Source organism: Tenrec ecaudatus, chromosome 5 (assembly GCF_050624435.1).
Source record: "Tenrec ecaudatus isolate mTenEca1 chromosome 5, mTenEca1.hap1, whole genome shotgun sequence".
Taxonomy (NCBI): domain Eukaryota; kingdom Metazoa; phylum Chordata; class Mammalia; order Afrosoricida; family Tenrecidae; genus Tenrec; species Tenrec ecaudatus.
This window is the reverse complement of record NC_134534.1, coordinates 38,120,415-38,145,534: the sequence shown is the minus strand read 5'-3', so window position 1 is coordinate 38,145,534 and position 25,120 is coordinate 38,120,415. Positions and strand designations below refer to the sequence as shown.

Genomic DNA, 25,120 nt, shown 5'->3' with positions numbered 1-25,120 from the left:
AGTATTTCTCTAGGATGTTACCATTTTTACCAATACAAACGTTCATGGTTTCCTTTCTCTTCCTCCTCCTCCTAATAATTGTCTTCCTTGTCTTTTTTTTTTTAATGAATTTAAACTCTAAGGGATTTTTTTTTCAAATTTTCTTTTTTTATTCTCTGGTAGGCCCAGCCCCTAGAACAAAGCCTAGCGTCATTCATTAACTCTCCAGTGTGCTAAATAAACAAACCATATTTAATAACTAAATAAGTATTATATGATTAAAAGTTAGGAAAGACAATTGTTGATGTTAAGTCTGTTCTGACTCATAACAACCCTGTGTAGAACAGAACAAAACGTGGTCCAGTTGTATCCTCACAATTTTTCTTCTATATGAGCCCATGGATGCAGCCACTGTATTAATCCATCTTGTCGAAGGTCTTCCTAGTTTGTATTGCCCCACCACTTTACCATGGAAAGACCATTAGAATGGCCAAATTAAAAGATGTCTTATATTCTAATCCCCAAAAGCAGGTATCAGTAGTCATCAGTTAAAAAAAGAAAGAAACCAAATTGCTTGAGTTTCTGATCTTTTTACCTGAATCCAAACCAACAGCAAAATGATTGTCTTGTAAAGCAGAACCTAGAAGAACCAAAGCTTTATTGCTTGGGTGGGGAAACACACGTAGGCCAAGATAAGCAGGCTGAGAGAGTGAGACTGAAATATTTGAGTCAAACAGCCACTGTTCTGGTGCCTGGCCATCAGAAAAGAAATTGTGCCTAGTGTCTTACAGGCTTGCCTTAAAACAAGAAGCCATCTAAGTGAGGTGACAGCTAACCCACACAGAATAAGCACACCAGCTTGTGTGATCCAAGGATTGGAAATTAAATCCAAGGTCAGAGGAGGGAATGGTATGAGCATTTAAATTCTGAGCACCATTTGTAAAAGCCTACGGATGACAGTGAAAGCCCTAAACCCATTTGCAGAGTCCCCTCTGACCACTGACCAGGGGTGTCAATAGCCTTGCTATAAGACAGGGTGTATTGGAAATGCAGATACAGTTAGGTTAAAAAATTTAACACTTTTGCTTGTTCTCCCCTTTGATCCATTTTAAATCTGTTCCAGTTTTTATTATTTTCTGTTATCTTTTCAACTGAGGTTTTTCTGTTTTATTTTGTTATGGCTGCTGTTTGTTTTGTTTGTATGAAATCCAGGATAGGTAAATCTATAGAGACAGCTACCGGATTATTGGTTTGGGGGTTGTGACCGAGAAAGTGGGGGGAAATGGGGCACGCATCATAACAAGAACAAGTGCAAGAACGGAAAAAATGTCCTAAAGTTGATTGTGGTGATGATTGTACAACTCTTTAATATGAACTGTACGATATGCGAATTTATGTCCATCAAAGTACCAAAAGATAACTGAGTCCAGCTAGGTCTTCTAAACCATTTGCTCTCAGTTATTAGCCATAAGGAGAAAAGTCCCAGTCACCGACCTCCAGACTGTTTGCGCCAATGAAAAGCTGGTGGCGTGCAGCTCCCCTCTGAACGCCTGGGCGCTGTGATGGCCAAACAGAGCCTGGCAAAGAAGGAAGGAGGACAATGAAAGGAACCCTAACAAAGGGAGGTTGAGGCACGCTCCCCAGCAAACAGAAAGGCCGGGAAGACTCATTTCCTTATCCGTGGGAGGGCAGGAGGCCGTGGAAAGGGTGTGTTGGGGACAGGGTGGGGTGAGACAGACAGGACTGAATTGACCGTTGGTTTGTGGGGATCTGGTGACAGGAACACAGGATGTCTGGGGTGCCGGGGTGCACGTTACCTGGAAAGGGGAGGTGCACTACAGAAAGCCAGTTAATCACAGAAGGCCCACCGGGAAAACAGCAATGGTGGAAGGAAGGTCCACGATTAGCAGGCTAGAAACCTGACTCGGGGCCCTTTCCTGTTCCACAGCCCGCAGTATCCCACCGCAGTCAGTTCACTCATTCAGTTCAAACCTTTCCTCTGACTCTGGTCTGAGTGCTGTCCCTCACCGGAATTCTGTCTTTCTTTCTTTTTGGTTTTTTAAAATCATTTCATTAGGGGCACATACAACTCCTCACAATCCATACATACATCAACTGTGTGAAGCACATTTGTACATTTGTTGCCCTCATCATTCTCAGAACATTCGCTCTCCACTTAAGCCCCTGGCATCAGCTCATTTTTCCCCTCCCTCCCCGCTCCCCGCTTCCTCATGAACACTTGATCATTTATAAATTATTTTGTCATAGCTTACCCTGTCCAACATCTCCCTTCACCCACTTTTCTGTTGTCCGTCCCCCAGGGAGGAGGTTATATGTAGATCCCTGTAATCAGTTCCCCCTTTCCACCCCACCTCCCTCTACCCTCCCGGTATTGCCACTCTCACCACTGGTCCTGAAGGGATACCGGAATTCTTTCTTGCAAACATTACAAAAACCTAGAGGAGAGGCTCAAAGCCTTAAGTGGCCTTGCTAATATCTGCCACGAAGTCCGGTCACATTCAATGGCAACAGCTTTAAGGTCCCAGGGTGGCACCGAGAACGGAGCGTTCACTTACTAACCTAAAGGTCAGCAGTTCAAACCTACCCTGGGGGCAGTGGAAGACAGCAGGAGATCTGTTTCTGTCAAGCTCACAGTCAAGAACACCCTATGGAACATTCCGCTCTGTAGCAGGTGGGGTCCCCATGAGTCAGAAGCTACAGATTCCGGAGCAAACACATTTTTAAGTCCCTCTAAGGCTTGCAGGAAAACATGCAGACAATAAGAGTCCCGTGTTCATAGGGCTGCTCTTAAGATCATGAGGTAACACCTGTAAGGCACAGAGCTCACTGCCTGGCCAGATGAAAAGTGGCCCACCAACAGTAAAGATCAGTAAATGCCTCAGATTCGAGTCACTGCCTCAGGATTCCAAAGCCCTGCTGGGTCAACACTGCCTGAGCCTCTGGGTGATTAGAGCAGAGGCCACTAAAAGGGGATAAGAAACCGGGCCTCTGCCCTTGGGATATGGCCACTTCAGTCAGAGGTTCCCCAAACTACTCAGCGAACAAGACAACAGCCGTCCCCAAGTAGCTTGACAAAGAGAGCCAATTATAGCTGCATCGGTACTTAAGGAGGTGCACTGTCATTCAAAATTCTATGTCTTGGACACAGTCTCTTTTGAATATCAACACATGAAAATGTAAATGACGATGCTCCATTGTGGGGCTGGCAATCAATGACATGAAACACAGCTGTGTGTATTATTGAAAGGAAAATTGTTCTGTAGATCAATTCACAATAAAGAGGTTTTTTAATCTAAGTATCTTTGCCAAGCGAGTAAATAAAAATGTAAACATGTCGCCAATGCTCTGCATGTGAAGATGCGCCATTTAACTGCAGCGTGTTGCAAATGTCACCTCTAAAGGCCAAACTCTCTTACCCCCGAGCACCTATTTCATACACACAGATATTAATTCTCATTAATTCACCATAGCAGTAGTTTAAAATTAATATTTGGTTGTAAACGATAAGCATCCACCATCCTAGTCTCTCTCCCCACCCCCCCACCCCCCACCCCCCACATGCTATTTCCGACCTAGGTTAGAGCCACATCTAGTACAGCCGCCTGAAAGGGAGCTTATTGATCTCCCGAACCAACGTCCCACACTTCCATAATAAACTATAGCGGAATACCACTCCTAAATAAAGTAACCAACACATTGCTGTCAATCCGACTCGCGGTGACCCTCCTATAGGGCAGAGTGGTACAGCTCCATTGGGTTCCCAAGAGCGCCAATCTTTATGAAAGCAAGCTGCCACACCCTGCCCCACAGAGTGGCTGGAAGGTCATCTCTGAGTTGGCAGCCACGCCTTTGAACCCCTGTATCACCAGGGCCCTTACACATGTTCCTCTGAACAGCTCAGCTCGGTTTATACATTTATATTACGTGGAGTTTTCATGTCAACTCTCAAATAACTATTTGAAGTGACCTGATGTATCAGTGGGAGGGAAACAGGGAAAACAGAGGTTTGGATAAAATCCATCATACCATTGTTAATTCAATGACTCTGATATTAATTCAATGACTCAATGAATATTAGTTGCCTCATTTTCTGTACACAAGGCACCAGGCTAAAGAAAAAGAAAGAAAACACAGGTAAGAGCAGCTCCTACCCGTTGAAAGAACTTACTAGTGGTTGGAGAGATGTGAAGAATTTAACTCAGGCAAGACATGGCAGAAAACCACAAGAAAGCTATAAACAAATTCTAGGTTTCTAAAAGGTAAAATTCCATTTTGTCAGCGAGCTCTGAAAATGATTCATGGAAAGAAACTAAATTAGTTGGATTATCACGGGATTTGATATGGCAAAAGAGAGAGGAAATGGGAGAAAGCATCTGGGGAAATTTCAGAATCAGCAAGGAGCCTCGTGGAATGAATGGGGGAAGATGCTGGAAAGTTAGGACCACATTTCTGGGCTACATTTTTCCTTCGTAGGAAGTAATGTGATTGGAGCCACATTTTAGTAACTTGGCAATGGCCACGCAGGACAGGTTCAAATGAGAAGCTAGAAGCACAGCGACCTGTTAGGAGGCAATTACAGTAATCTAGGCAAGATGGGGTCTGAACCAGGCACTACCTTTCCAAAGGGGAGTATGCCAGAGGGAAGCACCGGTAGCGCATAATCGCCAATCAGAACCAGGGCGACTGGTAGTAAGATAACCACTTGCCCTTTGATGGTATGTAAATTTCTGACTTTGAACTGACTCAAGCAGCCCTGTCCAGCACCAAATGCTTCCTCAGGGGCAGCTTTTAAACGAAGGGGAAGACTTCGAGCCCTTCCTTGCTCTCCTTTGGGAAGGAAACCAAGAACCGTTTGCACCTGTGCCGACTCACCTACAGGCGCTGTTCAAAGACCCACTTAGAGGTGGAGCTCCTTGGTAACCTGGGGATAGCCAGCCAGCACAAAGGGATTTCCACTGCAAACTCTGAGTAATAATTACCAAAATTCAATCTAGACACTTCTAAAAGTAAGTCAGGGAACACTCCCCCTGCTTGGCTAAGGGACAGCACATGAATGTCAAGTACATAAAAGTCAAATTTAAAAAATAATAACATAAATTATCAAGGGCTTGTGAGGGAGGGAGGGTGGAGGAAGGAGGGGGGAAAGTAGAAAGCAAATGTCTTGAGAATGGTGATGGCAACAAATGTACAAATGTGCTTGACACAATGGATGGATTAGGAAAAGAGTCGTACGAGGCCCCAATGGAATACTTTTTTTAAAGTTGCATGAGCCCCCAATAAATTCATTTTAAATAAATAAAATGAATAAATTCAAAGCCAAGGTTACTGATTGAAGCTCAGCTAAAAGCACCATAAATGAGTCTTTGGTGCCCTCTTGTGGAATGTTTAGTGTGGCCTCGGAGCATTTCGCCCCCCACCGCCCACCCAAAGGGCCTCGTCCTTGCTAGGCGCTGCCCAGCCCTGCACCATCCTCACAGTTACTGCAATGCTTGAGCACAGCCTTGCAGCCTTGGGGTCAATCCATCTTGTCGTGGCTCCTCCTTTCCTCACTACCCCTCCACGCTACCAAGCACGATGCATGATGTCCCCCTCCAGGGACTAGCCTCTCCCAACAGCACGTCCAAAGCACGTGAGACAAAGTCTTGCCATCCCCGCCTCTAAGGCTCACTCTACAGGACCCTAAATCAATCCAAAAAGACAGAGTACAACTGCCCCCATCTGAGTTTCCAAGGCTGAATCTTTAAAGGAGTTTGAAAGCCTCTGCTTTCTCCCTCAAAGTGGTTGGTGGCTTTGAACTCCTGACCTTGCAGTTAGCAGCCCTATACCTAACCACAAGTGCCATCGGGTCGAAAAGAGTCGAATGAACTGGTAGACTGAATGGTAGTGAGTTTGGTTTGAGCTTGTACACAAATGATGAGCATTTTCAACTTTGAAAACATTTCTAGTATTTACCATATATGCTTATTGTGCTTTTAAGAAGAACAACTTAAACCCCTAATGCAAACCCAAGAATATCAGAATGCTTTTTTTGGTATCATATTTATCATGGCCAATTTGTTTAGTGTCATTCATTAAGCATAGATCATAGAGAAACTTAGTAAGATTTTACTAAGCCTTTGCATAGCATAAACTAAGAGATCCATATTTATGTCTATAGAAATGCTAGTATAAAATGATCAGACAGCTGGTAAGCTTATTTCTCTTCATGTGATTTGCCACGAGTTCCTAACTGATATTTTATCCAAAGGAGGAGTTTGGAAATAGGGAGCATCTACCCGTCCTGGGATCAAGTGCAAGTCGTCAGAGAGAAAACAAGCTGCTGCCCATTGTCAAGGTTGGCAAGGCTGTGGACCAGACCAGGAAGACCAAGGGGGTCTTACCCTAAAAGACCAAAGGTAAAGCATGTGCTGGTTTCCCCAAATAAACTTCCTGATTCCCATACTACACTATTGACAATTTCATGCATAGAGTGGGGGGAAAGATGTGAGCAGCTAGATAATATGGAATAGACAATATTGTGCTTTGTTTTCTAAAAATGGTCACAGAATTGGAGTGGTGGGAGTTGAAGATCCAATGTGTGCTTTCTGGGATGGTAATGAGGGCAGGCAGAATTCAAGAACAGAAAAAAGCAAAGCAATCATGTTCCCACAGGTGAAGATGGGTTTCATCTAAGCTGGGCAACTAGGCCAACGACAAGCATGGGAGACCCTTGAACGCCCCCCTCCCCACCACTTATTCCCGGTTTCTGTTCTCTACCCTGCTAAGTTCAAGTGCTGACAGAATCCCCTAAAAACACTGTGGGATGCAAATCATCCCCGTGGGAGCAGTTCGTCTGTATACTGGAGAGAAGTGCTCACATCACACGTCCCATGATGTGCCTTTGTTGCTAAGGGTCAATGTTGTTCTTAGGTGTGGTCGAGTTGGTGCCAACTCACAGCCACGCTACACCTACAGCAGAAAGGGACGCTGCCTGGTCCGGGCCACAGCATGATAGTGCCTGTGCTGACGCCCAGCCGCACAGCCACTGAGTCACTCTACTGCCCTTTACAGAGTTAAGGCTGGAAGCAGTTTCCTAAAAGCAAAAACTTTGGGGGGAAAAAGTTAAGACTTACACGAACCACATTAATACATTTATCCTGATGTGGAAGTTGTCTCCAGAAATTAAAATCACTCAGAACTTTGTGTAGGATCACATAACTCAGAAAAGTATGACGTAAAGCTTAGGATTATGAAGTTTTATTAAATACAATTAGTATTTTACTCCTATATATAAACCTCCAAAAACCCATGGTGGAACCAGGAAGCCTATCAATTGAATATCTAGCAATCAATGTTTGATAGCTAATTAAGGGACAAATTATAATTTCAGGCAGATTTTTTCAAAGTAAATCCATATTAAGTCACATTGCTTTATTAAAATAATGTACCAGGTGAGCTACAGTTTAAATCTGTGTGGATAGTATATACACAGACATATATACATGTCACTTACTTAGACAAACAAAAAAAAATGAAGTGATCTTCAAATTTCCCCCAGGTTTCATTAACGATATAACTTACCGTTTTCTTGCTGTGTTTCCATAAATGAAACAGGTAACTTCCACTCATTTTTGGCAAGAGGTATCCCATAAATAGCTTCAATAAATTTTATTAAAAAAATAATAAACTGCCCCTCGGAGACCAGGGGAACAGAATAGGGGGGGACCCTGGCCCTCCCCCCACCCCATTCCCTCCTTGCCAGCCCCTTTGCTGTGGCCTGGATCTCGGGGGGGGGGACAGTTTGAAAATAATAATAATAATAATAAACTATCTTTTCTTTTGAGGTGTCGTCAGCTAATTCTGACAAGTCACACCTCACAATCATTTTTGCTTAATCCTATTGTTACAGTCCAGGCTACTATTAAACAAATGAAATCTCAAACTACACAGTTATCGACTTTAAAAAAGTTTATTTGAAACATGCTACTGGGGGAACTGATTAAAAGGATCCACATGTAACCTCCTCCCTGGGAGATGGATGGCAGAGAAGGGGGGGAAGGGAGACTCCGGATAGGGCAAGATATGACAAAATAACAATCTGTGGATTATCAAGGGCTCATGAGGGAGGGGGAGCGGGGAGGGAGGGGGAAAAAAAAGAGGACCTGATGCAGAGGGCTTAAGTAGAGAGCAAATGCTTTGAGAGTGATTAGGGCAAAGAATGTACAGATGTGCTTTATACAATTGATGTATGTATATGTGTGGATTGAGATAAGAGTTGTATGAGCCCCTAATAAAATGCAAAAAACAAAACAAAACATACTACTTATAGGGGTTAATGACGACTTCAACCTCTAGTACGAATAGCCGGGTTTCCATAATTTACTTTTATACCTTTACACTTTTACTGTACAGCAACCTACCCAAATATGCACTTATGAAATTAAGATAAAAGTTGAAATTATAGTGGAAATTCAATAGAATGTCTAAACACTGCATTTTATTTATATTTCATTTGCATCAAGTCATTTTGTACTGGCTGTTGCAAGTTGAAATGTATAAATATTATTTGGAAAACTACTTAACAAAGAAGATTGAGAAACACTTCACATAGTGGTGAAATGCAAAGATTTAAGATGTTGTAAGAAACAATAAAATATGCATATATGATACCATGGAAAAGTCTTTATTTAAAAACATCAAGTTACTAAAATGGGTAAAAACGACAGTCAAATAAAAACATCCTCAAACTCATCACTTTAGGGCAAAGATACACACTGGCATAGAATATAATATATAGATATATATAATATGTACACACACGCACAAAATCGGAAGGACACCATCATCAGCGGTCATGAATGGGAACATTTGCATGCTTTCAAAATATTCATAATTTTAAGGCAGACCAATCAAGCGCGGCAGAAGGGGAGGGCGGCTCTGTGTTCCAAGTATCTTTAGAGGCGTTTCAGGTTCCGCTTGCTCTGGGCACTACCTGGGAGCGTGTCTCTTCTGCTCCAGGGCTTGGCGGCCGCTCCTCTGCACTCCTCGGACCCGTGGTAAGCACACAGGCACAGCGCGCAGAAGTCAAAACCACAGGCGGGGCGGCTGCACACGCCCCTTTTCTTATATGGCTGGAACTTCGCGGGGGACTGGCACCTGGGGCACGGTTTCAAGGCCTCATCACTGCAAAGCGTTTGGGCAACCTGCGGGAAAAGCATGCGTCCTCCTTAGCCCTTGGGTTTCAGAACAGGGAAGCTGGCCATTTCAAATGCTGCACATCCTTACGTGGTGAGAGGGCAAGGGAGCTTCCTCACCTTCACGTACTCTTCCTGCTTACTGCTTTGGGGAGGAAGAGAAGGGCTTGCTGCTGGTGTCAAAACCTGCCCCCAGGGCGACAAGGCTGGGACGTGCTCGAGCTGAGGGCCTGGTGTCCTGGCCTGGGCCTGCACAGGTCGCAGGGCCGAGCGGTTCAAAAGGTGGCTCCGAGTGGCAGCGTCGGCAACATTGAGCACAGACCCCTGTGGGAAAACAACAGAGTCAGGACAAAAACCGTTGCAGGGTAGCTTTCTGATGCATATGGATTTAGATGTTTAGATGTGGTCTTAAACCCCCCCCCCCCACACACACACACACACACAATTTCCTCCTTAACCATTTACCTTTCAGGAAAAAAATTTCTCACCTAACATTTCAAAGTTAAAGAAAAGAAAAAACAAAACATACCGTATATACCAGTGGATAAGCCTAGTTTTTCAGCACATTTTGAGTGCAGTTTATGTGGTAAAATTAGGTGCCTCAATGATATTGGGGTCGGCTTATACTCAAGTATATAGGTAAATAAAAATAAACGCTAGTTCTGAGTTTGTGTGATTGGTCGTTTTCCCGTTTAATTTCAGCCCTGGGTTGAGCTGCTTTGGCGAAAAGGGCCCGATAGGAGCTACTTCAGGTTTTGTGGGCCACATGGGCACCGGGGCTCAATGCTGCCTTCACAGGGAGAGCAGCCATGGACAACAGGTAAGTGAAAGAGCACCTCTGCTCTTCCAATCCAACTTTATTTTAGAAGACAAGCAAGGGACTGGATGTGACCCACAAACTTGTTGGTTAACTCCTGTTTTAAGTTAAGGTTTTAAACTAGGCAAATCCTTTTCAAGTTTGGTATGGGATATCATGGAATTCTTTGAAGGCTTCTTACGTATCAGAAAAACAATGGGCCTGGTTTGACCATAATCCCTGTTTCTCTGGCTGGTTTTTGCATATACCTGGTACTGATTCATTTTCACAGTTGTTTTAAACAGTTTTGACATCTTAAAAGGAGAAAACCAATCTCTCTCATTAGAACTAGAATCTCTCATTCTCCAAATATTGGGTCAAGAAATATTTTCAATGAGCCATTCTTAGAAGCCTCCTACACTTTGTTAAGGATTGAAATGAATGATAATTTTTCCCAACAAAATGGCATTGTTAGTTATCAAAGTAGAATGTACTAGAGATGAAATGTCCTCATGTGCCTAATGGTGATTGCATTTCCTTCCCCCTTACTAATTTCCCTTGACCATACTGGACTCCTAACTGTGAGACGGCTCCAACATGAGGAACTGCAGTTGGAAGAGGTTAGCTGGTCCCCCCAAAAGCATGTGATTAACAGTTTAAAAATAATAATAATAAACAAACAAAAAAACCTACATATGTGTAATGGATAAATAATGGTCTTCAAATTGAGAACGAGTCCAGTTGAGCACAGTGAGCTCCCGCGAGGCTCGGCGCATTCTCTAGAGTGGCATGTGTATGAAAAACGGTCCAGCCCAGGTCTAGCACGTGACCCAGCAGCACACTGAAGGCAAAGTGGGCACTGGCTGTCAACCCCGTGACCGCGCTGCAGCAATGGGAGAAGCAAAGACAACAGAGAGCAGTTGCAAATGTTAGCCGCAGAAGACACAGCTGATCCTCTAGCGACTATTTCCAGAACATCTGCTTTGAGCCAGGTACATAGACCAGTCTCAGTCCTGTCCTTGTCTGGCTTAAAAACATCCATGCCGCATTCTGATCACGGAGGGGCTAAGCAGTCAGCAAGAGCTCATGTTCACATGGGTGCCAACTGTTTTTCCAAACACAGTTATCATCAGAGGACCAGAAAATCATGAACTACGCAAGTGCAGCTGCTGCCATACGTGTGTGTGTGTGTGTGTGTGTGTGTGTGTGTGTGTGTGTGTGGATTTCTAAGTGAAACAGAGCAAACTGAGAACTCCTGTGGTGAGGGTTTGGTCTTCCAACACTAACGAGCCCACTCTCACTGCCCCAAGGCAAACAGAGACAAACGGAACCCTACTGCACATACCTGCTCCGTGCCTTCTAGCTTCCACGCACGGGCGCTTTCAGTGACACTATGCGTGGATGAGGGGAACCAGCAACAACTGTGCCTTTGGCATGTTTCTGCTTTGATTAGTGAGACCTGAGACTAGCTCAGTGTAAACCCATCAGTCCATTTCAGAACAGGAGGGCAGAGGGTGCCAGGAGGGCTGTCACTGAGGACAAGAAGGGACTGGCAGAGTACTCGAGTCGGGTGGACTTACACAGAGGAGATTTTCAGTTCTGGTGGGAAATAAGGGTTGAGTCGGGGATCTGTACAGAGAAACACTAAAGCAAAGAGAAAGAAAGAAAACTGGGCAATTACCAACGGTGGGGGGGGGGAGACGAAACAAAATAAAACAAACCCAGTTATTCCAGGAAGTGTCATCCTGATGTAGATGTTACAGCTGTGAGAAACCATCACCGTGACCTCAACGCCCTCTTAATAACGACAGCACCAACTCCTGGTTCAGCGCGGCATGGTGAACAAGTGCTTTCCTAAGGCGCGAGCAAGGGAATCCAGAGAGGTGGTCGGTAGATGGTGCGGTGCTGGGCTAGAGAACTAACCGACTCCTCCCAAAGCCGCAGTCGGAACGTGCTATAGAAACATGGCGGAAGGTGCCCAACGAAATGACTGGATCCAGAGGTGACTGCCGTAAGGAAGCAAGGCTCGAGAGCAGGAAAGGATGGGGTGCGAGAGGAGTGATGGGTTCATCCATGATCAGGATGGCAATGCAACCCGACTTTTGAAGCCATGGAGCGGGGTGGCTTTGAAAAGTTTGTGGAATCATGCAATGAAAAGGTAATGGAACTTCCCCATAAACTTTGTTAAGCCCCTTCATACTTATACTAAAAGAAAAAAAATTTTTAATTTTTATGCTCAAGAAACAAAATACAGTCCTTTAAGAAATTAATAAAAAGAAAAAGCGGCGGCCGGCCAGTCAGGAGATACTATTTCATTTACAATAATCAGAGGTCGCCCACACAACCAATGACATGTCCCTTCCTTCTAAGTGGCAAGGAGCATATGGGGCTGAGAGTTTAAAACAAACAGGTGCTTGCAAAAAGAAAATGCTTTCCACTTCTGTCCTTGGCATGTGGGGCCAGGACTCTAGAAAGACAGAGGACTTTTGGTGTGACTTCAAAGCTGGGCCTCAAATCATCTCTGAGGGAGTACAGGTTTATGATGCTTCACAAGCCCCGTCTGCCACGCGTGCGCTCACCTCCTGCATCCTACACTCGGATGCTGCTCCTCCTTCTGAAACGCACTACTCTGCCCTCCTCGTCAGCTGCTTCTCCCCTAATGCATCCATCAGGTTCCAGCTTAGATTGAGCTTTTTCTCAGCAGCAATTCCAAGTACCCGTGAAACACTCCTTTCAAAGGTTCCTATGGAACCCTGGGCGCACCAGCATCGGGTGATAGCCTGTGTACTCCTCATTGCCCACAATTCCATGAGCTCCAAGAGACCTTACAGAAATGTTTGCCACAGTAACGTCAGCAACAGCACAGGGACTGGCACCTGAGAGCCTCACTCAAAAGACTAGAACAGAGTGTTGTAAAGCTACCTAGGTATGAAAAGGAGCCAACTTGTTCATCATTCAGATGCTAACAGCACAAACACACACACACATACTACCCCCACCCCCACCCCCACCAACACACACACACACACACACACACACACACACACACACACACACCACCACCACCACCACCACCACCTCCACCACCACCTCCTGCCAGGTCATCTATCCTACTGATGGACTGGGTGGAAACAGAATTTTGGGAAACTAAAGTGTTTATGAGTAATTGGAAAAAGTTAAAAAGATAACAGGAAAGCTAAATTGTTTGACGATATTGGATTAAGTTTTTATATAAAGCCATTTTAGGAAAAAGGATTATACACATTACCTCAGAATCTGTTTTCAATTGTGTGATATGAATTTTTCTCCTCTGATTTGCTTTTTTGTCTTGGATAACAATTTCACGCCAATTTCTGCTTACTCTCCAAACACTAGAACAAAGAAAGATCAGTCCGTATAGATGTCCTACAAGATTACCATGCTTTGTGTTTGGTTTTAAAGATTTAGGAGAGGACATGTAAACCTAAATTTAAAGTATGACTTGGCCAATATTATTTCGTCTTTTGATTCATCATATAAAATAATCCCTATTAAAATAGTAAAAATATGCAAGCATTATGTTGATAGAAATAGTTAAGGAAAACAGTTTGAAGTTGGGGTGACATGTACTCAGGGGTGTTCGATACTCTCCTTCGGCGTGCACAACACACTAGAGCGTCCATCACAGGTATCTCATACGGCTCCCTTTCCGTGTGTTCCCGTGCGTGCATTATGCCGATCGCTGTACCCCCAGGATTGGGCTGCACTGAAAGAATGTCACCCCAGACGGTGACTGACCCACACCTCGTGCGTTTCTCTCCCAGGAAAATGGGGTCTCCAGATGAGAGCTGGTAATTGGCGAAGGGGCTCCTTCCACCTGCTTGTTCCAACATCTCAGCTTGGGGCTTCCACCTCATCAACCAACACTGTAGCTTGAAGTTCAACGATCCTGCTCATGTTCTAGACGGGAGGGGAGAGCTGCCTGCCCTGCTAGTGAGGGCACACACTCCACTTCCAACCTGCCAGGGGCTAGCTTGTAGTTGTGTGGCCACCCCTAGTGGCAAGGGAGTCTGGGAAATGTAGTCTATTTGGGAATAATGGGGGTGGTGGTGAGGTGTCCTATAAAACCAGTAGGTGGACAAGGGAGACGGACTGATTGCCTAACAAAAATTAACTTCAAATGTGGCCCTAAGTTTTACAATTTGGAACATGAGCTGCTAGCAAATGATGGTCACTTGTAGCACAAAAAGGTGGATTGATTTCTCCTGTTGGATTCTTGACATCTCTATCAATGGTGATGATGTAATTTGAAGTATTGTGTCACATAACAAGTAGTATGGGTAGCACCACAAATCTAGTTTATAAGCCCAGATTTATAAGACTGGAGCAACTAAAGAAAACAAATGTAATATAGCCAGTGAGTACTTATTTACAAACAACACTGATTAATTCTAAAAGAAAAAGTGATACTTCAACCACCCCATCTGTTACTCTTGTCTTTTTGTTAACTCTCACATGACCAGGAGGAAGGTGGGGAAAGGTTACTTTTTGTGGGGACCCCAGCGAATGGCTGGTTTGAGTACGATTCTTCCAGCTACCATATTCATTTCAGTTGTCATTGCCTGTGATATCTTCAATCAATACGTGTGACTAATAAGTAAACAGCAGGAGAACAGGCGAGATGGTCAGCTACTGAGGAGGAAGAGCTGAACGGGTTAACTGGGCATTTCCCACCGCTAATTTCTACTTGCAGTAACGCCGTCAGCTGCTAACCACAAGGTCAGCATTTGACACCACCAACTGCTCCTCGGAAAAGGTCCCGCTTCCTCTCCCCATAAAGTCACAGCACAGTCTCAGCAAACCGACAGGGGCACTTCTACTCTGTCCCGGAGGGTCCCTGTGCATTGGAATCGACTCAATGACAGTGAGTTTGTCTTGGAATCTCAACGATCATACCTCACTTTACCAAAAACATGCACTGCTGACATACATACATGTACAGTACATACATGTAAGTGCAGTCACAGGTTTGAGGGGTGAGCAGGGAAAACAATCATGGGAATATGACTGAACAGCAACCGCTCGCACAAGTGAGCGCACTAAAGTGTCACCCGAGCTTTTTCTCTGTACTGATCTCTAAGGACCCCTGGTGGTGCCATGGGTTGAGCACTGGGTTCCTATCCACAAGGTTGGCGGGTCAAGCGCACCAGCCACTTCACGGGAGAAAGATGAGGCTGTCTACTCCTGGGAAGACGGGCAGCCTCAGAAACCCCACAGCGCAGTTCAGCGGTCCGATAGCATTGCTCTGAGTGGGAATCCGGTTGGTGGTAGAACGCTGGGTCGGCCTCTAAGGACTCCAGCGTACAGAAGTAACATTTCTCTACGCATCCATTGCCTTACGTTTGAGGAAGACAGAGAGACGCACGCACTAATCTGTTGATTCGCTTTCTTGGGGTGCTCCCCAGCAAGTCTCCTCTGAAAGACCTTACACCTTTAGAAGAGTTCGTGGGGAAATGCCAGATTACAAAGAGCAACAACCAAACCAAACTCCTGCCATCAAGTCGGTTCCTACAAGGAAGAGGGCTTAACCGTAGAGCTTCACCCATGCCTGTCTCAGGGGCCTCTGAGCAGGTCACGTCTCTGGGCCTCAGTTTCCCCATCTGCAAAATATGGGATGGGATTAGATCACTTCAGAAGCCTGAGAGCTGTGAAATTCTACAATTTTCTCCATCGCACACAAGGATTTATGGAGGGCAAGGGAAGTTTTAACAGCAGTTGCTGAGGCCAGAAACACAGCAAGAACTGTGAACCAGGGAACCCTGGTGGTGTAGTGGTTGCGAGTTGGGCTCCTAATGGTAAGGTCAGCAGTTGGAAACCACCAGCCATCTGAGGGAGAAAGACTGGGCTTTCTGCTCCTGTAAAGAGTCACAGTCTAAGACACTCTCAGGGGCAGTTCCACCTGTCCTGCCGGGTCACCATGAGTCGGCTGGCATCGGCTGGATGGCAGTGTTTGCTTTGGGTTTTTATGAACCAAGCACTTGCCATTTATCTATCAAGAAAGAGGGTCCCTAACTTGGGCACAGGGCTGGGCAGAGCTTTGTTCTGTTGTACACATGGCTGCTACGGGTCAGAGCCAATTCAATGTCACCCAACAATAACAACGTTGCTGCACGCTTGTCCCCAATCATCACCTAGCAGGTAGTGTCACCCCTTTCTGGTCACAGCTCCCCCAAGGGCCTTGTCTTCTGACAGTCCTGCAACCATGTGGACGCAGTCTGGCTGTAGTCCTTGCAACCCTGGTTCCCATTGTGAACACTCCTCGTTGTCGGCGTTCAAACGCTGCCACCAACTCAGAGACCCTACCGGTCAGAGAGGAGAAAGCTGTCCCTGTGGGTTTACAAGGCTACGCCTCTACGGGAGCAGAAAGTCTCATCTTGCACCTTCAGGGTGACTAGTGGGTTCAAACTGCTGACCTTGCACCAGTAGCCCAACTCCTAGTCCACTACACCACCAGGGCTGCTTGGTTTCTCTTTTTAAAAAAATCATTTTATTGGGGGCTCGTACAACTCTTATCACAATCCATCCATGCATCCATTGTGTCAAGCACATTTGTACATTTGTTGCCATCATCATTCTCAAAACATTTTCTTTCTACCGGAGCCTTTGGGGTTTCTCTTTAAAAGACAATAGGCTGGCATGTTTTTGCACAGGAAATTCTTCAGTTTCTGATTTCGTGAAGTTCCCCAAATTATGAACGCCACACTGTACCTGCCAGCAATAAAGTCATTTGTAGCCCTGTCGTCTTTCAAAAGACCAAGCCTGAGAATGGAAACAAATCCTTGTTCTTGGATTTTAGGGCTAGGGCTCCCTAACTCGGCAGCGCGCTCCGCGGTTGGCTGTCATCCTTTAGTGCCATAATGCTTAGCAACATTTATGAAGTGTCATGATTTAACATGATTCTGCCATCGACAGCAAGTGCACACTGCTGAGAAGTCCTTGAGCAACGTCTATGGATTAAGGCTTGCCATCATGGAAACTTCAGTTTTACCAACTCCCTTTCCGGGTGAAGATAATCGTTTGAAGGGTTGACTCTTCTGGAAAAGACACCAGTGTGGCGTCCGAAGCAGACTTGTGAAGGCTCGAGTGGGTGCGAACTCATCACGACGCTTTGGAAAAGGAGACAAACTACTGTCCATCCTGCGCCAGCCTCCCCAATGGTACCATCTCCTGAGCCAACCATCTCACCGAGGTCCTGTCAGCAAGCTCTGGTTCACCTACAAGCTGCCTTGGAGAAATGAGCAGACAGCCAAGGATGGGAGGAAACAAAACCAAAGCTCATTCGACTTCCTGGAAACACTTCCCAACTTTTAGAGAGAGAGACAAGGAAGTATGACTTTAGACCCGCGGATTTGATTCCTTACCTGCAGAGGCTTTCTGCGGTCAAGGCATCTAAAACCACAGCGAGAATATGATTTAGGTTTCGATATTTTAGTTCCGTTAAGATGTCCAGCTTTTCGATGCCCATTTTCTTGCCAATCAGTCCGGCGAGCACGCACTGCAGCACGGCCAGCTTCCCTCCGGCGCGGTCCTCCTGGCCCCGGCGCGCCCAGCTGGGCTGGAGTCGCTTCCGTTTGCTGCTCGAGAGGAGCTCGTGGACCAGTTGCAGAGCCGGGGTGTTGGACAGATCCTGAAAGCTTAGAAGCAAGTCCTCGCTCCCGAGGGTGGCGCGGCCCGGGGGGCTCTCCGGGCGGGAGGAAGCAGCGGCCGGCTTGGTCCGGGAAGCAGGGGGCGAGGTGGGCTGTTCGTCCAGCTCCGACTGGGAGCCGTGCTCCCGGAGGGTCGACAGTCTTCTGGACCTTCCAAGACGCCGGGACTTTCTCCTGGCGTCGCCGGGGCCCTGGTGTTTCTGAAGCAGTTCCTGGAAGGAGCCCTCCTGGTCAGAGAGGGAGTCCTCGGATTTCTCCAAGCTCAGCGAATTAAAGCCGCTGTCCTCGGGGGTGGACGCTTTGCCTCGCACGTCGGTGCACGGAGGGAGTCTGTTCCCGGCCCGGACCTGCTTGCGGGCGGCGAGCTGACCTACCGGAGTGGCAAAGCTGTCTTCGTCCGGCCCACGCGGCGTCCCCCTCGCGGAGGCCCCCAGCAGCTCGGGGCAGGCATTCTCATCGTGGCCGCTCAAACTGCTGTCGCTGAAGTCCCCGGTGATGGAGTCTGGGAAGCCGCTGCCGGGGATGGGCGATATGCAGTCGACCTCAAAGAGGCCGCACTCGCCTTGGCTGTCCTCGATGGTGGACGTCTTCTGCTGGGAGAAGCTGCGGCGCAGCTTCTGGGGGCTGCGAGCCGTTTCCTCGGCCGCGAAAGCGCTGCTAAGCAGAGGGCCGCCGTGCTCCTGGCTGCGCAGCCCTGGCGCGCCTCTCCCAAGGGTCTGGCCCCCGCTCAGAAGCCGGCGGCTCACGCCACTGTCCAGGGTGCTGTTCCGTGGCTCCGAGTCCCCTTCCACGAGCGCGAAAGATAAATTCAACCTTCTGCGCAGCAAACACTTTTTCCCACCGATTTTGGGGGTTTCACACAGTTCGGGCGTTTTCTCCACGTCCTGCCCGGGGGAGACACCCCTCTTTGTTGGAGCAGGAGACTCCCAAGGGGGTGTCAAGGCCCGGCTTGGAGCTTCAGGCTGCTCACGGATTAGGGTCGGGCCTTCTTCTTTCTCTCCCCAAAGTTCCTTGTCTGCATTGTCAAGTCGGCACGATTTTAATAACTCGCTGTAGCCGCTATCTTGAAGTGAAGACGTGGGACCCAAATCTCTGAAGCTGGAGCATTTAAAATCCACCACGGGAGAGTCCGCCGCCTCCCTGGGGCCGCTCTGGACGGAGTGCCTTTCCATCTTCACCGTCTGTTTCTACAGGGGAAACAAGCCGCATTAGATTGCCTTTTGGAAAGAGGAGCCACGCAGGTCACACACCAAAATACATTCTCTATCAAAGGTACATGGACAACAGGACAAACTCATCTATTATCTAATAATCATAATCACAAGTTTTCTTTTTTAAGCTACATATATTTTTCTTTTTTAATGTTTAAATCATTTTATTAGAGGCTCATACAACTCTTATCACAATCCATGCACACATCCAATGTGTCAAGCACATTTGTACATTCATTGCCCTCATCATTCTCAAAATATTTGCTTTCTACCTAAGGCCCTGGCATCAGCTCATTTTCACCCTTCCCTCCCCACTCCCCTCCCTCATGACCCCTTGATAATTTATAAATTATTATTTTGTCATATCTTACAGTGTCCAACATCTTCCTTCACCCACTTTTCTGTTGGCCGTCTCCCAGGGAGGTTATATGTAGATCCTTGTAATTGGTTCTCCTTTCCACCCCACCCTCCCTCCACCCTCCAGGTATCACCACTCTCACCACTGGTCCTGTAGGGATAATCCGCCCTGGATTCCCTGTGTTTCCAGTTCCTATCTACACCACTGTACATCCTCTGGTCTAGCCAGATTTGTAAGGTAGAATTTGGATAATGATAGTGGGAGTAGGGGGAGAAGGATTTAAAAACTAGAGGAAAGTTGTATGTTTTGGTGCTACACTGTACCCTGACTGGCTTGTCTCCTCCCCACAACCCTTCCGCAAGGGGATGTCCAGTTGCCTACAGATGGGCTTTGGGTCTCCACTCGGCACTCCCCCTCATTCACAATGATTTTTTGTTCTGATGATGTCTGATACCTGATCCCTTCAACACATCGTGATCGCCCAGGCTGGTGTGCTTCTTCCATGTGGGCTTTGTCGCTTCTGAGCTAGATGGCCGCTTGTTTACCTTCAAGCCTTTAAGATCACAAGGTTTCTTAAACTCGATTTGAAGGGAATAAATCTGGCAACATAATTTTCAACATCAAAAACAGCTGATTCCCATTCCCCTGTGATTTTTAACATTGAAGTAGATATTTTTAGTTTTATTTTATAATTTATTTATAGTGGAGGAAATCAGTCAATTGGATATTTTCTTTAAAGGTTCTGGGAAGCTCGCCACAAGGTCAGTGGTTCAAACACCCCAGCTCCTTTGTGGGAGAAATGAGGCTGTCTTGCAGCCCCAAGAAACCCTGATTAGGATCCCTGAATGGGGACCAGCTCAGTGACAGTGGGCTACGTGAATATATGTGTGTTCATGTTTGTCTGTGTACATGTATAGCGGATGTGTACACCATATCTTTATGCAAATAATATATACATTAGTTTTGGCAGTCAGCATAATCCCGTTGGTTCCTTATGCACATATGGGTGCATGTGTTACTTCCATGAGCATGCAAAAGTAAGTTAATACATATTTGTGTGTGTTGCACGTGTATTCATATATATTAAAGCGCATGGGGGCACAGTCACAAATACTTCCTCGTGAGATCCGTTTACTGGGTTTGAAGGCCCAAGACTGTAATCTAATGGGACACCTCAGTCAATTGGCATAAAGTATATCTTTTACATCCAGGCTTGGTGAGTCACACCTGGGGTCTTCAAAGTTACAAGCAGTCCTTTAGGACACAACTATGAGTCTCAACTCCTCTGTAGCAAACCAGAAAGAAGGAAGCCAGAGACTCCAAGAAGAAACCAGTCGACCAGAGTCCCCAAGGCCACGGGGCCTCATCAATCTGAGCAGCACTCTGTGGTGCCTGGCTACCCCTATCGGCCACTCTGACCAGGGGCACAATGGGTGGTCGAGGAGAGGAGAGGAGAGGAGAGGAGAGGAGAGGAGAGGAGAGGAGAGGAGAGGAGAAAGATGTAGAACAAAACTCAAAGTCCTTACAAGGCCACGCTTGCTGGACTGGTACAGACTGGACTAACCACCAAAGCTATCCTTCTATGCCCTGTTAACTTGGAACGAAGCCCACTCCCAGAGGCCACCTTACAGTAACTAGCAGATTGGTTCGTGAAAAGAATGAGACCATCTACATAAGACTCAGCTGCCAATATTCACCCTGTCTGTATGCCCTGGAGGGGTGCAGGGGTGCAGGGAAGGGGAATGTGCATTCAGATCTCCATCTGTGAGAACCATTCTATCAAGGTAACAGTTTTCACGCAAGTAACTTGGAAAATTTTGGTTCAAGAGTCCTTTTAAAAAGCTTCTAAACCCCAAATCTAAACCCACTGCCTTGGAGCATACTCAGCCTTCATAGCTGAATGAAGAACTGCCCCGAGGGGTTTCGGAGGATGCAAACCTTTCCGGGAAGCTCACTGGCACACCGCGGCTGGAAGTACTGGGTTCCAACAGTAGACCTTTCAAATTGCGATCGAGCGCTTTAACCGCGGCGCCACCAGCGCGTCTAACGTTGTACGATTTCGTTATTCTTTTTTCTGAGGCTGCACATTTTCACAAGAGCAGAAAGCCTCAGGTTTCTCCTGCAGAGCAGCTTATGATAAGCCGCCCAGTGCATAATCCACTACCCCACCAGGGCTATACCATATTCCTATATTGAACCACTACAAAGAAGTGTTCTCACCTGATATAAAAACATCACTGGCAAATTCTTAAAGCACACTACTATTATTCTGTTATTTCTACCAATCTAACCCAGCATGAACTGGCTCCTCATTGTATCCAGTTAGCATTTATTCCCAATCAATAGAAAAATTCTGAGCTCATTTTACCTCTAAAAATGGACTCCCTGGATTAGAGAGAGTATATGTCATTTGGCATTGACCAAAAAAACCCAATGCTGTGACGTTCCGTTTCTGACCACTGGACATCGAAGAGCAACGGTGCTAGTCATGGTTCTGTCTGCTGTACGTGCGTTAACGGGCTCAAATAGGGGCTGCGATAGGAACTCTCGTCAGTAGCTGCTTCCCTTACCTTCCAGTGCACAGAGCCGAGTGAACCCTAACTTCGGTAAGGTGATGGGGCTGGGCTAGTCTTTCTGTGGAAGGCACTTCATAACTGTACTGCCTTGCTTCTCAGGACATAACAGACAAAGAAAAATAAATGTAGAGTGGTGATGAGCGGGTCCTATGAATGCACCTGCTGCTTCACACTTTAACTTAGGTCCTTCAGGGCTCAGAGTAAGGCTCGGAGCCAGTGAAAGATCCAAGTGCTCTAAGCCAAAGACGCAGACAATAGGGCATCTCTGCAGTTGGGGGTGGAAGGTGAGGGGGTTTCTCCTGGATTCCGTTTTGCCTCCTATTTCAAAGTGAAGACCATATTCCTCACCCCTGGACCATTTTGCCAGAATTTAAACAAAAATTTCCCTCGGTTATTACTAACATCACCACCAAACCATAAAATTTGCAACCCCCCCCCCAAAAAAAAGATTTCGTTATTCTGCTATGTGGCCACTAGGTGTCTCACCTTCCTAGCAATTGAGGAAGGGAAGCGGCAAATTTAAATGCAAAGCTGTCAAGATAGACGTATTCGCGTGTTGGAACATTAGAATATAAAAAATAACACACTCAACAGAAAATGGGTGAAGGGAGACGTCGGACAGGGCAAGATATGACAAAATAATAATTTATAAATTATCAAGGGCTCATGAGGGAGGAGGGGGCGGGTTGGGAGGGGGAAAAATGAGGAGCTGATGCCAGGGGCTTAAGTGGAGAGCAAATGTTTTGAGAATGATGAGGGCAATGAATGTACTAATGTGCTTCACACAACTGATGTATGTATGGGCTCTGATTAGAGTTGCATGAGCCCCCAATAAAACGATTTAAAAAGTAAATAAATTAATTACACACAAGAAACGGATTTCTCAAGTTGCCTACAACATGTTTTCGCTGCTGTCGACTGGCCCAAGACGTTGGTCCCCACCACCCCGTCAACCTCCTTCATCTTCCAACTAACTGTTCAGGCTCCGGGGTGCTCGTTGGCTTATTCCATCTTGCTGATTCAACAGTTGGATGGGTCAAGCAAGCCTGTGGGGATATTCATGTATTTACAGGGTAGAGAACACAAGTCCTTACGGTGCCCTTTATGCGAGGATGAATTTCTTACTTCTAACCGTTTTAAAAGCAGAGTCCCTACGTTGGTTAGTTAAAGTGGAGAAGCTTACCATCGGGAAATGTTGAGCTCGGAGAGGCCAAAGTTAGGTAGGCGTCCAAACAAGAGAATCGCTTATCCTTGCTTTAAAATCCATGCCCACGAAATACCACGTCACGAGAACAACGTTCGTTTGGACCCTGGAACCGAGCAGCAGCAGCAGCAGCAACACGGTGAGCGCTGAAATGTGAAGGGCACATAAGTCCACGCTCAGGGATCCTGGCTAAGGCTTCGCGGGGCCTCCCCCATTGTGCGTGACCCGGGACAGCAGCCGTGTAATGTCCTGGCCCCTCTGCCTAGCTCCCGAGCTCGGGTTGCTGACAATCGGACAGCAGCCTCGGCGCGGCCCATACTCCCGGGGCTAACGGTCTCACCGGGGGCACCCCCCGCCCCTCGGCCCTGGCTGCAGGGGAGACTCCGAGCGGACCAGGCCGACGGTCCCGAAACGGAAGGAGCTGGCGAGGGAACGGCCTCGGGGCGCCTCTCCAGTGCCAGCACCTGGAAAGCAAGGTGGGACGCGGGCCCGGGCTCGACCAGAGGCCCGCTAGCGGGGCCCGGCAGGGGCGGGGGCCCCGGGGGCAGCGACGGCCGGGGGCCGGGTGTGCAGGGGAGGAGCGGCGGCCTCGCCCTCAGGGAGGCAGGCTATGGCAACCCCCACGCCGCGGTCGCGCGGCACCGCCGCGTCTCCCACTTACGGTTTGAACCGCCCGCCGGCGTAACCGCTACGCCCCGCCCCTTCCTCCGGCTCCGCGGCGCCCCTGGCGGCCGCCCAGCGAAGCGCAGGCGCGGCCCTACCTGGGCGGGCCGAGGGTCTTCCTCTCCAGGCCCCCGCCTGCCCGCCGCCCGTTCCTGCCGCAGACAGCCTCCACTTCCAACCGCGGAGCAGTTGCTGGGTTGGAGGCGCCTTCTTTTCAGTTAGCAACCTAGCCCTTAACCCACTGCACCGCGTTGAGCAACCTACAACCTACCATAACTCAAAGCACAGCTGAAAGCCAAGCCCATTGCAACCCAGTCCCAAACCCACTACCATGGAGGACATGCTAACAGAGACCCTGGAGGAGGTTTTCTGATGCCGAACGTCTTAACCGGCGTGCACAGCCTCGATTTTCTACCGCAGTCCTGCTGGTGGCTTTGAACCGTGTGAGGCTAGCAGTCTTGAGGTTCATCCGAGAGCGCCACACGCCTTCCTCTCTCTCTTTCCCCAGAGTCATCGTGTTTGAGATATTTAGAAGACATGTGTGCCCTAACATGGGATATCAGTAAAAATAATTCAGAAAAATATTCGCTTGAGACTGTTTCCTGAGGAATTATCGAATGTAAAATGGCAGTTACTAAAACCGAGGAATTCCTTTTAAGCTCCTGTTATGGCTACAACACTGGATAAAGTTTGAGTAACGCATTTACAGCACTTGAGGACCGAATTATCTTTGTTCTTCCGTCTTTTTGTGCTTTTCTACAGTAGATACCTACTGGGTTGGGGATAAAGGAAACATTGCTAAAAAAATGAAGTGAAATCTGTTACAAACAGCAATTTGGGCTCAGAAACACCCAAATACCTTCATGCCAATTAGTTTAAAAACAAACAAGCCAGACCCTAATTTTCATGCAAGCGCTGTTGGCTGGGCACCAACAAAGCAGCCCTACCCTGCTCTGTGGGACTGAGAAAAGTTGGGTGTTCACGTCCATGCACGTTGGGTTAATCTCAAATAACCCGTGTTTAAACATGGCTCTGTGATCAGTGGATGACTGCAGACAAGTTCTCTCGGTAATGTGCTTGTTTTAGTTTCCCTTCAAGTGCGCTCAACAACAGAAATCTAGTGGTTTCCAGAAACATCTGTTAGGCCAATTAAATTCAAGAGAAATCAGCTCTTTGGGGGGAGATTCCCAACATGTCATCTTGGGCGATTTTTGTCCCCAAGGACACAGGATGATCACAGGGGCTTATGAGGAAGAAGTTTTGGGAACGTTGAGAAAAAGGCCAGGGAATTAGCTGTGAGACAGTGTTTTCTGTCACCGTCATGTACCTACCTGCTCATTCTTCCAGGGGGAGCAAGGGCTGACCCATGGAAATGTCCTTGGGAAAGCTTCCCTTCTCCACACTACAATCCTGATCTGGCCTCCTAGACTTTTGTTCCCCAGACTCAATCAAAA

General features: G+C 47.0%; 1 protein-coding gene across 1 annotated transcript; it reads right to left on the bottom strand.

Moving 5' to 3' along the window:
• Positions 1 to 8,659: 8,659 nt before the first annotated feature.
• Positions 8,660 to 23,583, bottom strand: FBXO43 (F-box protein 43). The gene is made up of 5 exons (XM_075550606.1): positions 22,983 to 23,583; positions 17,370 to 18,841; positions 13,238 to 13,340; positions 9,294 to 9,497; positions 8,660 to 9,182 (listed from the first exon to the last, which is right to left on the bottom strand). Exons 1-5 carry the CDS (start codon positions 22,983 to 22,985, stop codon positions 8,934 to 8,936), a joined length of 2,031 nt encoding a protein of 676 aa, XP_075406721.1. The 5' UTR covers positions 22,986 to 23,583; the 3' UTR covers positions 8,660 to 8,933.
• Between the last annotated feature and the right edge of the window lie 1,537 nt (positions 23,584 to 25,120).

Excerpts from the sequence above, each read along its gene's own strand:
- FBXO43 (XM_075550606.1), bottom strand. Across the intron at positions 13,341-17,369 it reads ACCGCAGAAAGCCTCTGCAG|TGTTTGGAGAGTAAGCAGAA; the intron begins GTAAGGAATCAA and ends TCTTTGTTCTAG. Across the intron at positions 9,498-13,237 it reads AATTGAAAACAGATTCTGAG|GGGTCTGTGCTCAATGTTGC; the intron begins GTAATGTGTATA and ends GTTTTCCCACAG.